The sequence below is a fragment of the Canis aureus genome, chromosome 13 (genome assembly GCF_053574225.1).
Source record: "Canis aureus isolate CA01 chromosome 13, VMU_Caureus_v.1.0, whole genome shotgun sequence".
NCBI lineage: Eukaryota > Metazoa > Chordata > Mammalia > Carnivora > Canidae > Canis > Canis aureus.
Window position 1 is genome coordinate 26,343,183 of NC_135623.1, and position 13,686 is coordinate 26,356,868.

General features: G+C 45.6%; 1 protein-coding gene across 5 annotated transcripts in view; it reads left to right on the forward strand.

Annotated features, from left to right (window-relative positions):
• The window catches only part of ZDHHC17 (zDHHC palmitoyltransferase 17), a 189,843-nt gene that overhangs the window by 108,519 nt on the left and 67,638 nt on the right, over nt 1-13,686 (forward strand). For 2 of the 5 annotated variants that reach the window (XR_013350552.1, XM_077845576.1), the window contains one exon: nt 668-5,035. The exons of the other annotated variants lie outside the window; for them this stretch is intronic. Coding sequence is in view for 1 of the 2 variants with exons in the window: in XM_077845576.1 (XP_077701702.1) it covers nt 668-701 (34 nt within the window). In the remaining variant the exon portion in view is untranslated. Of the gene's footprint in view, nt 1-667; nt 5,036-13,686 lie in introns of those variants that run through there. 5 annotated transcript variants of the gene reach the window in all.

The window sequence follows — 13,686 nt, forward strand, 5'->3', positions numbered from 1 at the left end:
GACCCCGGGGCCAGACGCCACGATCCCTGAGAAGTGGTCTATGGCAGGATGGGGAGCTCAGAAGAGGCTGTCCCCGGCCCCACCCCTCCAGGCGCAGAGCCACGGGCCTTCCCCCCGGGGACACTCGGCCTCTGGGGGCCTGGGTCGTCCTGTGTTGTGGGGGCCTGCTGTGCGCATTGTGGGGTGCCCCCAGCATCAGGCGCCAATATCACCCTTCCCTCCTTTGTAAGGATCAAAACCAAGATGTGGCTTTGCCAAGTGCCCTCGTGGGGAGAGGGCAGAGGGCACCTGCTGAGGCCGCTGCCCCCCCCCCCCACACACACACACCTGCAGGAGGGCTTGCAGAGCCGGCTCCGGCTGCTCGGCTGGGCCCAACCCAGGGCAAACCCATTAGGACAGCAGCCTACCGTGTCTGTCCCCCCCCCCCCCCATGCTGTGCAAAGACACAGGGTGCTGACTGACACTGACGTCGCCTGATGTTGGGGCAGGAACCTGGAAGTACTGCAAAAGCTCATCTGCTCTGAGCTTTCCTACATCCACATTTTCAGGATTTCAGCTAATGTAAAAGTGACATGAGGCCTGGGGCTGACATGACCATTCGGTCCTCTGATTTCATATTCACTCTCGCTCCGTTGCTTACAGTACTTTTTTTTTTTTTTTTGCATAGGTTTCTGGAGTGTTTCTACAGAGTGAGACTCTGAACTTCGCCGCTGCACTGGTTTTCAGCAAACCATTGCCCCTTCTCTCCTACCCTTGGTTTCCTCTTGATGCCTCCCAGACCTGACCTGTTTGCTTTCTGATAGGCTTATGTCATCCCTACACCTCACAGGCTCATTCTTCCATTTGAAGTTGGGCTTACTTCTAACCTAAAAGTGTTTCTGCTCTCTGATCCTACATATGTACTTGTCTCCGTGCACTTTACAGTGCGTCTGGAGATAATGTCCAACATCTGAATTTAAATGAATTGGTATTTGTATTTACTCATCAACATTTTAAAAAGTATTTTAGGGATCCCTGGGTGGTGCAGCGGTTTAGCGCCTGCCTTTGGCCCAGGGCGCAATCCTGGAGACCCGGGATCGAATCCCACGTCGGGCTCCCAGTGCATGGAGCCTGCTTCTCCCTCTGCCTATGTCTCTGCCTCTCTCTCTCTCTCTGTGTGTGACTATCATAAATTTAAAAAAAAAAAAAGTATTTTATTTACCTTTAAACATTTCTTGAAGCTGTTGACTCTTTTCTTGTAAATATTAAGAAATTATTTCAGATCATTAGGGAGAATGGTGCAGAAAGGAAGAGCATGGACTTTGGAATCAAACGCATGTGGTTTCAACATTCAGCTCTGCAACCTAGTAGCTCTGGGAGCTTGGCCCAATACTTAACTTCTTCACACCTTTTTTTTTTTTTTTTTTTTTAATCTGTGGAATGATGATACTACACGATTCTTAGGATTGTTAGGAAGACTAAATCAGATTATGTATGTAAAATGCCCAGCAGAGCACCTGGCTCATGGTAAATTCTCAATAAATGATGGTAGTTATGTTAAGCAAGGCTATCTTGAAGTCCTTTTCTGCCTCGAGAAAGAAACAGAAACTGTGTTTTGCTGAGCGTTCATCTTATATTGTCTGCTGAAAGGTTTGGTAGTAAGACGGTATTTAAGTGTTTGCCAAAATAATTAAGAGCCTTCTGGTAGAAAGTAAATTGTGTGCCTGGGGAAGAGCTAGTGGGAGAAGAATAAGCCCTTCTGAATTCCATACAGGCCTAGTCTGTTTGACCCCTTCAGTCTTACAAGAAGCAAAATTGAAGGTTAAATATGTCCAACGGGATGTTTCTTTCCCCCCCTCAGAAATGCACATTATACTTGTAAAAGCTCCTTCGTTCTCTGGAACCCATTAAACAATTTCAAAAGAAAAGTTCTTTGTCGAGGTCACTGTCCTAAGGCAAGTTGAACCAAGGTTGCCTTTCTTCATGACCTTGTGCTCAAGTTCAGATTTTTCAAATATTTTTATTATTTTTATGTCATGCTACTTTTTCTTAACAAAACTCTGAGCCAGATGAGTGTGAACATAAACATAGGGCCTCTTTGTTTTATTTAAGGCAAGGATTCTTTCCCAGAAGCCAGAGAGGCTATGGTGAAGAGGAATTTTTTGGTATATGTGAAATAAAGGAAAATATAAATTCTGACTTTGCTAATCTGCATGTTTAATAATAATAATAATAATAATAATAATAAAAAGAAGCAGCTGTTCCATCTTGTTTCTTAGCTAAGATTTAGCAGCAGTGGTAGGAATTAAAAATTCCTCATACTCAAGCCGAATAGTCTGCGATGCATTTTCTGGCAGAGAAAAGAATCACATAAATTACATACGCTTAAATCTTGAAAGGTAGATTAGAATATCTTATTCTTGATATTTGTCATTGTTGCTTTTTTTTTTTAAACTTATCTGAAATTCCCATTTTGTTGTAACTTGCATCACTTCTTAGCCTTCTTTCTCCAAAGAATACTATTTCCGGGGCGCCTGGGTGGTTCATCAGTTAAGCATCCAACTCTTGATTTCCATGCAGGTCATCTTAGCGCTTGAGATCCAGCCCTGTGTCTAGAGTCAAGAGTCAAGATTCTCTCTCTCTCTCCTTCTGCTCTTCCTCCTTTCCCCCCTCACGCATGTGCAGCGTTCTTCTCTCTCTCTCTCTCTCTCTCCAAAAAAAATTACTATTTCCTTCAGTGTTATGACTTCTGTTACAGGATTGTTGATTTTTGTCTCCTCTCAGAGCTTTTCCAGCTCTGCTTATACTTTCTTGTCGCAGCAGAGGTCTCCTAGCTCTTCGAGGATGACAAGTCTGGTTGGCTTCATCCTCCAAGACACTGCTCGTCCACCCTCTCTCAACAGTGTGAGCGCCCCGCTGCTCCTCTTTCCCTTCTCTTCCTTGGGTTGGGTTGGTGATCTCCCCATCTTCCTTCGCACCCCCAACCACGGCCTACAGCTCAGCCTACCTCCTCAGACAGGCTGCCTTTTCTCTCTTGTCCCCGATGTCAGAGGAAGAGGTGGTGGTTCTCCAACCCCTTGCAACAAATGTCTACTCTGAAGGTACCTTTGGTTCAGTTTTTCAGCATTCTCCATTACATTTTCTTGCTCTTCAATCTCTCCATCTCGACAGCTTTCCTATTGCAAAACTGCTGTGTACTCTGTATCTTAAAAAGCTGGCAAGACTTCACCGCCTTTTGTAATAGGTAATCGAGGTGGCCCCCCAGCATCTCTTCCTCTTTCCCAGCAGCCTAGGCCTTTGTGTGGTTTTGGGGATGGAGTACTGGAGCCGGTCGAGGCCTTCCGGCCCTGCTTTGGGTGGGGTGGGGGTCGTGTGACCTAAACCTATCCTCTCAGAGTGAATCTCTGAATGCTGGGGGATGCGGACACAGAAACATGCTTACCTGTTCTGGAAGGTTCTGTGTGCCTACATGAGGCTCACAGTTGCTAGTCGTTTTTGCTGGTAGGAAGCCTCCCTGAGGATGATTCGACACAGAGAGGACGGAGAAGTGGAGCTGGAGCTCTCAACAAAGCACTTGGGAAGTTTGTCTGCAGGCAGGATCTTTTCATTTCGGGAGCCAATGAATTCCCATTGTTGTTTATTCCATTTTGAGATAGACTCTCTGCTGCTTGTAATCAGGACTTCCAACTGATTGTGGTGGTTTAAAACCATGTCCACAAATTCTTTGATCATCGGGTGGAATTTCATTCCCCTCCCCTGGAGCAAGTGCTGGAGTTAGTGTCTTGCTTCTAGAAAATAGAGCAGAGTGTAGGATTCTAAGTAGACTTCTTTCTCTCTCATCCCTCTCACCCCCTTCTATTTCTGTCTCTGCCTCCCTCTCTCACCACTTGCTCTGGGGAAGCCAGCTGCCATGTCAGGAGGACACTCAAGGGCCTTGAGGGGGCCACAGGGTGAAGAACAGCCAACAGCTCGGAGAATTGGAGCCCTCTCCCAGCAAAACCACGAGTGAGCTCGCAAGGAGTTTCTACAGTCTTGTTAAGCCCGGAGAAGCCCGGCTGATGCTTTGCACCCTTGTGGGAGACTCTGAGCCTCTCCCCATGGTCATCAGAGAGTCCCAACCGCTGGATCACTTACCGTTTTTCAATCTTTACCCTCTCTGACCTCTTGGTTACAGGACAACATTGAGTAAGTATAGGATTGTGTGCGCATGTACAGAATGGAATCTTCTAAGGTCACATTTCTGAAGTTTCCCATAAATGTTAACTTCTCTCTTAAGACGTTGTTCTGATGAGAATCAATTCTTAAAGTCACAATCACAAGGAAACGTATTGCTTCTCTCCCAAAATTTCACTGTGAGGAATAGAGTACACTAGAGGATGTACGAAATAATTTTTTATTATCTCATTTGTGATAAGAAACACCAGCCACTTTCAGGAAAGTAAAATATAAATATTCCAGTTTTTTTTAAATATTCCAATTTTTAACAGAGTTTTGTTTTGTTTTGTGTTTTGCTGCAGATTACATAAAAATAAATGTGTATTTATCCACCAAATTTCAAGGAAAACTTTTAGAATTTGTAATAGGGCTTATCGAAAAATTTTGATTCTTTCCTCCGTTCAGAAAAAGTCTAAGTAAATTAGTTTAATTTGGGATTTAAAAATTAGTATTTGGATCTATAGTTTATTTCAGATGTAGTTAAACTAGACATCCATATGTATTTTGGTCCCTGACCAAAGCTCCAGAGAAAAATCTCATAAAAATTTCCACTTAAAACACCATTCATGTACATACACGTTTGTATACATATATACGTACATACATGTATATATCCATATATTACATACATATATATAATGCTTTTGGGGAAAGTGATGTAAAGAACATTAACAGCATTTTGGAAACAATGCACAATTGCTGTAATTGGTAGCCACTTGATTATTTATGGCATTTGCCTGCCAGGATTTTTCTGTAATGGTCCCATATGGGAATGAAAGTCATTTGTAAAATGAAACTTCCCTTGTAAAAGAAAATTAAAAAAAACTGTCATGTTTCTGCATCTCTCACCTCGTAAGAAAAGTGTCGAGCTATAGGCAAAAGGTTAATACCTTTAAAAAAAAAAAGCTCCTATAAATTCTGTATTTATATGTTTATAAGGAAAGGTGACTTGGATTTTACTTTAAACATTATTGGCCTACCCCATTCCATAAAGGATTATGAGAATACCCAATTCCCATTCCTAATTCTTAAATAATGCCATGTGTTAAAAGACTCAAGTTTTTCATTTATTTGTGCCTGCGTTCACTTCAACAGAAGACTTGACGTGCTGAAGCAGAGCCGAACCCACCGGCCTGTCAAGGGCTGGGTATGAGCTCACCTCTGTGTTTTCATGGACTTGCCAAACTATCAAGTCCTCTGTGGCAGGGCAGTGGGCTACCCTGGAGCGATTTTCGTCTCCTGTCCAAAATCAGCTGTGAAATCTTAAATGGGGAAGAGCCAAAGTGCACACACCATCGGCGGCTCTTCAAGCCGACAGCATGGGGAGCAACCCCAATAACAATAACCCTTTGCTGCAAATCCCTTGCATGTCAAACGTTTCTTCTGGTCCAAACAACAGCCTTTTTAAGGTCGGTATCTTTCTTTCCATTCTTCAGATGAGTAAAGTGAGCCTCGCGGAAAATGAGTAACCTGTCCCCCAGCCACGTAGTAAGTGGCAGAGCTTGGCCTCGGGTCCAGGCTGGACCAAGCCTCACACTTTTCGCTACCAAGTAGGGCCTTTAACCAAGAAGAGCAGGAAAGTACTTCGGCCCATGGTGCTAGGGACCAAGAGCTCCGGGGGTGCACGTCTTCTCCAGGCACAGCAAGGGGGACCCCTGCAGAGGGCAGGCGAGCTCCAGGCCCCGTGTGGCTGGGATCAGGCCATGACACGACGTGGCACCGCGGATGAGCCGGTTGCGGGGACCCGGGGCGCGGGCGGCCATGGGGTAGGAGCCGGGTGGACCCCGAGGAAGCCTAGGCACCGAGAAGGCCTCTCCCCATTCCTGGAGCTCAGGCCTCCAGATGGGGGGGGGCCCTTAGCTCCGAAACAACACGCTTGGATTGGGGCACAACCAAGTTTGACCCATGACCTTTCTGGGGCCCAAGGGTGGCCTAGATGCCCTACGCGGGGTGCAAACGAGGCTCGGGGCCTTCCCTCCACCTCCATCCACCTGAGGAAACCGGTGAGTTATTTAACCTTTTCGAGCTTAATTTCCTTCTAGGTCTAGCCCCGATCACCCAGACCTTTGACCCTAACCCCCGTGGCTCTACTAGCCGCAATGATGTATTACCGCCCTATGTTATTTTGGCAGGACAGGTGTTCGCAGGTAGTTAGGTGCCCGATAGTTGCAGGTAACATCTCCCGAGTGGAGCCGCGCAGCACCCAGGGCAGCAGAGCGGGCCTCCAAGAGCCCCCCGCGCCTTGCAGGTCCAGGGACACCCTTCTGTGCCCAGGCCGCCCCTCAAGGTCTGCTGTGCCACAGTCTGAGGGGGGCCTTCCGGCTCAGCCCCCGAGGACATGCCGTCCCCGACCATGGGTGTCACCTCACTTGCCTTCCTGACACCTGCTCGGGGCGTGGGTCCCCCCTCGGGGCCTGCTGAAAATCCACGGGTAATCAGACCTTCACCAGGGGATCCACTGAGATGTTAGCAGTGTTTGCTTTGATCAGAAGTGTAACTGCCTTGGGCCCAGGCCGTGACCCTGGGGGCCCGGGATCGAGTCCCCCATCGGGGCCCCGCAGGGGGCCTGCTTCTCCCTCTGCCTGGGCTCTGCTTCTTTCTCTCTCTGGGTCTCTCAGGAACAAATAAAATCTTAACAAAAGAAAAGAAGTGTAACTATTCATTTCTCTATCTCCGCTCTCTCTACCATGAATATTACTTACATTATGTTTTGCAAGAATGATGCTTCCCGCCTTCGCTCCTGTGACTCTGCAGGCATAAGGTGCGGCGGCCTCTCGGTCTTCTGGCTGCCTGCTCCCGAGACACGGGCCCCAGAGCTACACCTTGGAGATCCTGTCGGAGAGCGTGTTGGTTTTTTCTTCCTCACAGCATGTATCTTGTTGCCCATTATTTTTTTTAAATTTATTTTTCAAAAGATTTTATTTGTTTATTTGAGATAGCGCGGACGGGCGAGAAGCAGGGACAGGGGGCGGCAGCAGCGGGCCACCCCACCCCGGCGGCGAGCCTGATGCGGGGCTCCATCCCAGGGCCCCAGGGCCTTGACTTGAGCCCGAGGCAGACGCCTAACCGAGGGAGCCACCCCGGCCTCCACACTGCCCATTGTAAAACGGTGCTAACTTCTCTTACGACGTGAGATCTGCGGGATTATGCAGTTCTGTTTTGTTTTTTTAATTAAAAAAAATTTTTTTATTGGAGTTCAATTTGCCAACATGTAGCATAACACCCAGTGCTCATCCCATCAAGTGCCCCCCTCAGTGCCTGTCACCCAGTCACCCCCACCCCCCACCCACCTCCCCTTCCACCACCCCTTGTTCGTTTCCCAGAGTTAGGAGTCTCTCATGGTCTGTCTCCCTCTCTGATATTTCCCACTGATTTTCTCTCCTTTCCCCTTTATTCCCTTTCACTAATTTTTATATTCCCCAAATGAATGAGACCATATGTTTTTCTTTTTCCGATTGACTTAGTTCACTCAGCATAATACCCTCCATCCAGCTCCATCCACGTCGAAGCAAATGGTGGGTATTTGTCATTTCTAATGGCTGAGGAATATCCCAGTGTATACAGAGACCACAGCTTCTCTATCCATCATCTGTCGATGGACACCGAGGCTCCTTCCACAGTCTGGCTATTGTGGACATTGCTGCTAGAAACATTGGGGTGCAGGTGTCCCTGCGTTTCACTGCATCTGTATCTTTGGGGTAAATCCCCAGCAGTGCAACTGCTGGGTCCTGGGGCAGATCTATTTTTAACTCTTTGAGGAACCTCCACATAGTTTCCCACAGTGGATGCACCAGGTCACATTCCCACCAACAGTGCAGAGGGTTCCCCCTTCCCCACATCCTCTCCAACATTTGCTGTTTCCTGCCTTGTTAATGTTCCCCATTCTCACTGGGGTGAGGTGGGATCTCATGGTGGTTTGGATTTGTATTTCCCTGAGGGCCAGTGATGCGGAGCATTGTCTCATGTGTATGTTGGCCATGTCTAGGTCTTCCTCGGTGAGATTTCTGCAGTTTTGTTAACGAAGATCAACCTGAACTGTAGGTCCTTTGGACGAAGATCACACAGCTATGCACACGGCAGCGGTGGAACAGGAGGGATGAAACTGGGAAGGGAGGTGAGGGGTGGATAGACCACGTGGGGCTTTGAATGCCACGTTAAGAAATAGGGACTCGGTTCAAATCTTATCTCCTAAAGAAAACACACACACACACACACACAACTCTTATCTCCTCCAGAAAATACTAAAATATATTTCATCTATTGCTTAAAGATTCATTTTGAACTTGGAACCGCTTATGAGGTTTCTAAATCAGTAATTGGGATTCATAAAAATTTACTTAAATAATTTGCTTTATGTAGTGCCACAGAAAATGCTGTGAGCTCTTTAGGTGTTAGATGGCTATAATGCCTTTCTTGTAAAAATCCTGAGTTTGATTAATGTCATTACTTAACCTAGTGTTTTTAAAGCACCTGCTATACGCGAGGTATTTTTGCTAGGCTTTGGGGGAAACAGCATGTAAAGAAAATTTCTCTTCTCCAAAGGCTTTATGGTTTAGTTACAAGAGTCTAGACATTCATAAAACCCTGCAACAAAGAGCATAATGTGAGACATATTATAGCACGGGAACCCGGGAGCCCGGGGGGAGCGGGCCCTGATACAAGGAAGTGAGGACAGACTTTTCTTTTGAAGGCATTGGGGAGGAAGGTGGGCGGGGAAGTGGGGCGTCATTGATGTGTTATCCGGCCAGTCACCTCTGGGAAATGGGAGCTTAGTCCTCTGGGGACACCAGGAAATGACATGGACACGACCCCACAGTCATTCCACTCAAGTCGCACAGGAGATGAGGTGCTTTTTCACCAGTGTTATGGACTGGATGTTGTGTTCTCCAAAATTCCCATGTTGAAATCTTAATCCCTTATGTGCTGGTATTGGGACATGGGGCCCCAGGAGGTAATTAGGTTTTGATGAGGTCATGACAGGATTAGTGTCCTTATAGGAAAAAGACGCCAGAGTGCTTGGTATCTCTGTCCCCATGTCCTGTGAGGACACAGCAAGAGTCAACTGACTCCAACTAGGAAGAGAGCCTCACTGGGAACCAAAGCAGCTGGCCTCTTGATTCTGGACTTCCCAGCCTCCCAAACCATGAGCAATAAATCTCTGGGCTTCCGCCGCCTAGTCCAGGCTATTCTATCACGGGGAGCTGAGCACATTAAAAGGACCAACTGCTTTCCATCAGTCTTGGAACAGGGGGCTCTCTGGAAGGGGTTCTTTCTTTAGCACTTCTGGCCCACCGAGCATGGGCAGGGCAGCCGGCTCCAGGTTTGGAGGAGGTTCTCAGCCAAAGACATGCAGCTTTTATTTTTATTTTTTTTAAAGATTTTATTTATTTATTCATGAGAGACACACACAGAGAGAGAGAGAGAGAGAGAGAGAGGGGCGCAGAGACACAGGCAGAGGGAGAAGCAGGTTCCATGCAAGAAGCCTGATGTGGGACTCGATCCTGGGTCTCCAGGATCACACCCCGGGCTGCAGGTGGCACTAAACCGCTGCGCCACCGGGGCTGCCCAGACATGCAGCTTTTAGCAGTTGAAAGTCCACCTGCAAACCCTGCAGGTAAAGCTGGAGGTGTCTGGGTGAGAATTAGCAGCATCTTCTAGAAGGTGAATCCTAGAAGGGACGTGAAAGTCTTCATACTTCGGGGAGGATGAAGTCTTTCAACTGAGCCTTAAAGAGGTAGGATGCCAACAGACAGGAAGGGACAAGCCATGCCAAACACACGGGAAAGCTGGAGCCTAAACCAGGAGAAGGCAAAGTTTGGGATACTTTAGGTAACGAATACGATTTCTGTAATTCTATTTTATTTGTTTTCCTCCTTGACAATATTTAATCCTTGGGTTTTCTGTCTAAAAAATTGCTTGTACCTTAATTTAAAAATAGTCTATTGCTAAGAAGTGCTAACCATCATCTGGGCTTTCAGTGAGTGAGAATCACAGATCACCAGCACAAATATAATAACAATAATGAAAAAATAGTTTGAAATATTGCAAAATCACCAAAATGTGGCGCAGAGACATGAAGAGAGCAAATGCTGCAGGAAACACAGTGCTGATACGGCTGCTGAAAGCAGGGTTGCCACAGAACCTCAACTTGTAAAAGCCTTGAGCGCTACAAAGCGTGATAAATGAGGTATGCCTGTATCTAGATTGTTTTCAAACTTTATTCTAAGGAATATTCATTTAATCAAGAAGTATGTATCCTGTACAACATGAAGATGAGCAAGACAGATCAAACGCAGTTTAGTAGGAGATGCTGCGGAAGGTCAGTCTGCAACAGTTGACCAGGCCTCCGCCCCTGGGAGAACAGGTGATGCTGCAAGCCCCTGGTGGGCAGGGCACTGCCTTCTTTACAGTCAAACCCCCTGTAAGCGTCAGACGGCCTGGCCCGTAGGAGATCCTGGGTGACACTGGCCAAGTCACAGGAGACTGCGCCTAAGCTGGGTGTGAATGGCGTAAGAGGAGAAGGTGAGTTGAGGTTTTGTAGGAGTATCATGGTGATGAGCAGCACTTTCTTCCTCTACAGCTTTCTGCATATCCTGACACATGAGGCTTATTACCCAGATATTTTCTTCTGTGATATCTTTAGCTTAGGGTGAAATATATTTCATTTCCTTGGAATGTGGTCGGCTAAGACCACCCCTCCCTTCTTGCATCATAATATACCAAGAGAAGCTTCTCTTTAAATTCTAGAAACCAATTTTATTTACTGTATAAATGTCTTCACCTCGGGTGGCTTCACCGAAACACCCGCCCAGGCCTCTGGCTTTCTCTTGAATTGCATTTCTGTCAGCAATTAACATGTGTAATGTTTTATCTTGCTAAGTTTTGCATCTCATTAAAACAGTTCATGAATCACTTTTTATGGTTTCCATGTAGGCTGTGGAATGAGCTCATTTGCATATAGATCCGTGTCCCTGCCAAATTTAGGAGACCACCTTTGGAATGTATCTGTTTTCTTGCTAAGACCCCCCCCCTTTCTAATATTACCTCCATCTCCACCTCCTTTTCCTTTTAATAATTTTTTTCCATCACCAAACCACCAGCAGGCATTTCCCTCAGGGCCACTTTCACAAGGCCAACAGACTTTTATGACTGACTGTAAAAGCCGCTGTGTGAAGAGCAGCAGACTAGGAAGCCGCGCTAGGGGTGTGTTGTGGGCAGTGGGCTGAGCTCATTCATTAGCCGGGGCACCCACTCCCCAGGCTCCGTCCAGCTCCATCAGAATCCCAGGCTGTTTCGGTGATGGAATGTCTCCTGACAACCGGCTGGCTCTGAAAATGGTAGGCCTGCTAATGCCAAGGGTCTGCTCCGGTATTTCTGAAACTGGCTTCCAAGGAACATTAGAGAGTTTTGCCAAATAAAACGGTTTTGTGGTGAAATAAGTTTGGGAAACCTTTCATATTCTTTCTCTTGGAAAATTTATAAAATATATTAGCATATTACAGGTTCCTAACCCTATTTAACCATAAAGACCTTTCACAAAGAACCTATGAACAACTCACAGGTTACTGATGTTCTAAGGAATATTATTTGGGAAAGATGGATCCATATCGTTTCTACAGAGTTTATTTCCTGGATTTATCAGATAAGAGGAAATGAACAGCTTTTCTTTAGTTCTTGATATGTATGTCCCCAAATACCTTCAAATAATACATTTACTTATGCTTGTTTTTCTCTGACAAGCTTTGCCTTGATTATCAATATGGTTCACACTGTGTTACTGATTCATAGATGAAGATCACCTGATATGTTCTTAGTTAAATTCGTTTAACACAGTAGTTCTCAAAGTGTGGTCCTAGACCAGAAGCTGCAACATCATCTGAGAACTTGTTAAAAATACTGCTTTTCAGGTCCCACACCTACTTACTTAGAAACTCTGGGGGAGGTCTAGGAATCTGTGTTTTAGTGAGCCTTCCAGTTGATTCTGACGCACAGTGAAGTTTGAGGACTATCAGTTTAACACAGTTTAAGACATTTGCTTTCAGCTCAGGAGGGGCAACAGGGACTAAATTTATCCTCCTATCTGAAACAACTGAAAAACTGGACAAAATGTATGAAACAATGGTTCTCAGATGTGGGACATCAGGCAGCTCAGGATAGTCGTCCTTGAGAAACCAAAAACAAATGAAATAACCCCTACCACTGCTCCAGCTTAGCACCTAAAGAGAGTTTCTAGGTTGAAGTCACAGAAAGAAGATCCAGAGAGCTGCAGAGGGTTCCCCTCAAGTCCTATGCTGATTGCTGATTAGAGCTTGAGCATGCGGAAGCCACCTGAGGGAAAGATCTTCCCAAATGGAGCAGAGAAAACAATCCCAACAGCTCACACGGGACTGGGGTAGGTCGTGCTCCCACCATCCAGAGGAAGAACCTTCTAATTCACCGAGCGCTGGTAGTACCCAGAGGGCAAAGTTGTCTCTCGAGTAAGGCTGCTCTGGTCCTGACTAATAAAACTTAAAAGTCTTGAAAGGATCCAACTACTTCCAAATAACATAACTATGTCCCAGAACAACATTCTAGAATATTGATAGCAGAACTTAACAAGGACTGGCATCTAAAACAATCCATAATAAAGAGAAATAAACCAATAGAAACAGGTCCCGGGGCAATGGGGTGGCTCAGTTGGTTAAGTGTCCAACTCTTGATTTCAACTCAGGTCATGATCTCAGGGTTGTGAGATTGAGCCTCATGGCAGCTCTGCACTAGGGATGGAACCTGCTTAAGATTCTCTCTCTCCCTAACCCTTCACTCTAAAGAAGAAAAAGAAGAAGAAGATCTAGAAGTGACACAGTAAAATCAGTAAATAAGGACATGAAAACAGTTATAGCTGTATTCCATAGGTTCATATGATAAGGTAGAGAAATGCTTGAGTCTGTAGAGACATGGAAAACAGTAAAAAGGCCCAAATTGAACTTTGAGAAATTAAAGATACACTAAGATGAAAACTGCAATGTATTAGACTCAACAGAATAAAAAAAATTACATAAAGAGAGCAATGGAAATGATCCAAAATGAAACTCAGGAAAAAAAAAAAAAGACTGAAAAAAAATGAGTAGAGCATTAGCGAACCGTGGGGCAATGTCACATGACTTGATACATGTGCTTAGAGTTCCTGAAGGAGAGGGACAGTGAGGATATTTGAAAAATAATGACCAGACATTTTCCAAATTTCATGAAGATTATAAATCTACAAATCCAAGAAATTCAGTAGAGTCTAAGAACAAGAAATTTGAAAACAATACCAAGGTATATCATAATCAAATTGCTTAAAACCAGGATAATGATATGAGAAGCTGTTGGGGAAAAATGCCACAGAATATGTGGAGGAGGTTTGGGGGCAGTGGACACAAGGATCAAAACGACAGCAGATGTCTTGTGGGAAACCATGTGAGCCACGGGACAGTGGGGCAATATCGCAAAATGCCTTTCGAAAATGAA